Consider the following 1,407-nt stretch of genomic DNA (forward strand, 5'->3'; position numbering starts at 1 on the left):
ATGGAACTGCAGCACAGCACCAATCACAACCAAGCCTTGTGGAAAGAGATACCGTGGGATCTCACTGAGGACTGCTCGCTCTCAGTCAGCGGCACCACTTTCCTCATCATTGCCTACAGCACGGTTTTGGCCGTGGGCCTCATTGGGAACTCCTGCTTGGTGTTCGTGATAACGCGGCACAAGGAGATGCACAATGTTACCAACATCTTCATCGTCAACTTGTCTTGCTCTGACATTCTAATGTGCATCATATGCCTGCCGGTGACTATTATCTATACTCTGATGGATCACTGGATCCTGGGAGACACCCTGTGTAAGCTCACGCCTTACATTCAGTGTATTTCAATAACTGTCTCCATCTTTTCCCTCATCCTCATCGCTATGGAGCGCTACCAGCTGATTGTCCATCCTACTGGATGGAAACCTTTGGTGAGACAGTCCTACTTGGCAGTGGCTGTTACCTGGGTTGTGGCCTGTCTTATCTCAGTGCCTTTCCTCTTGTACAGCGTACTTACCTTGCCTTTCCAGAACCTGAGCATCCCTTTGCCAGTCAGCGACCACCTTATTTGTATGGAGTTGTGGCCATCTGTTAAAGTTCGACGAGCTTACACCACCTCCCTGCTCATCTTCCAGTTCTTGCTCCCTCTTGCCCTCATAATGGTCTGCTACCTGAACATCTACCTGCGACTCCGGAGGAGGAAGGATATGGTGGAGCGTGGCAGGAGTGTAACCCAGAAGACAAACAAAGGCTCTCCCAGGATCAACATCATGCTGTTCTGCATAGTGGTGTTCTTTGCCCTCTGCTGGCTCCCTCTCAACATCTTCAACACTGTGTTCGACTGGAACCACGAGGCCATCCCGTCCTGTGGCCACGACGCCATCTTTTCATTCTGTCACCTCACAGCCATGGCCTCCACCTGCGTCAACCCCATCATCTATGGTTTCCTCAACCGAAACTTCCAGAAACAGCTCAAGTCCACCTTGTTGCGCTGTCGCTGCTGGGGAGTGGCAGAGAGGTATGAGATCGTACCGCTCTCCACTGTCAGCACAGAAGTCACCAAAGGGTCCGTGATAAGTAATGGATCTATCAGCATCAATACATAAATGAGTCTGAAGTGAGAATCAAGGAAAGCAGAAGATACAACTCGACCCTTATCGTGTCTTTATTTGGAGCTTTCTTGTGCTTTTTTTTTTCTGCAAAAGAAAAGTTGACATTTACAAAGTGAAAACTCACAACAGCAGACAAAGCAAACTGGGGACAATAAGCCAGTTTTGCACAGTTTTCTTCAACCAGTATGAGCTTGCACAGAAGAGAAAGTCAACACGATGCAAACGATGGACAAGTTTAAGTCTTGTTGGACAACTGAGGACACTTTGCATGGATGCATTTTCAGTTGTAGTCTGCAT

General features: G+C 48.3%; 1 protein-coding gene across 1 annotated transcript; it reads left to right on the forward strand.

The window, feature by feature from the left end:
* On the forward strand, nucleotides 1-1,104 carry npy8br (neuropeptide Y receptor Y8b; the record flags this gene model as incomplete). Its single annotated transcript, XM_079250966.1, has 1 exon — nucleotides 1-1,104. One exon carries the CDS (start codon nucleotides 1-3, stop codon nucleotides 1,102-1,104), a length of 1,104 nt encoding a protein of 367 aa, XP_079107092.1.
* Between the last annotated feature and the right edge of the window lie 303 nt (nucleotides 1,105-1,407).

This window comes from Telmatherina bonti (genome assembly GCF_933228915.1).
Source record: "Telmatherina bonti genome assembly, chromosome: 13".
Taxonomy (NCBI): domain Eukaryota; kingdom Metazoa; phylum Chordata; class Actinopteri; order Atheriniformes; family Telmatherinidae; genus Telmatherina; species Telmatherina bonti.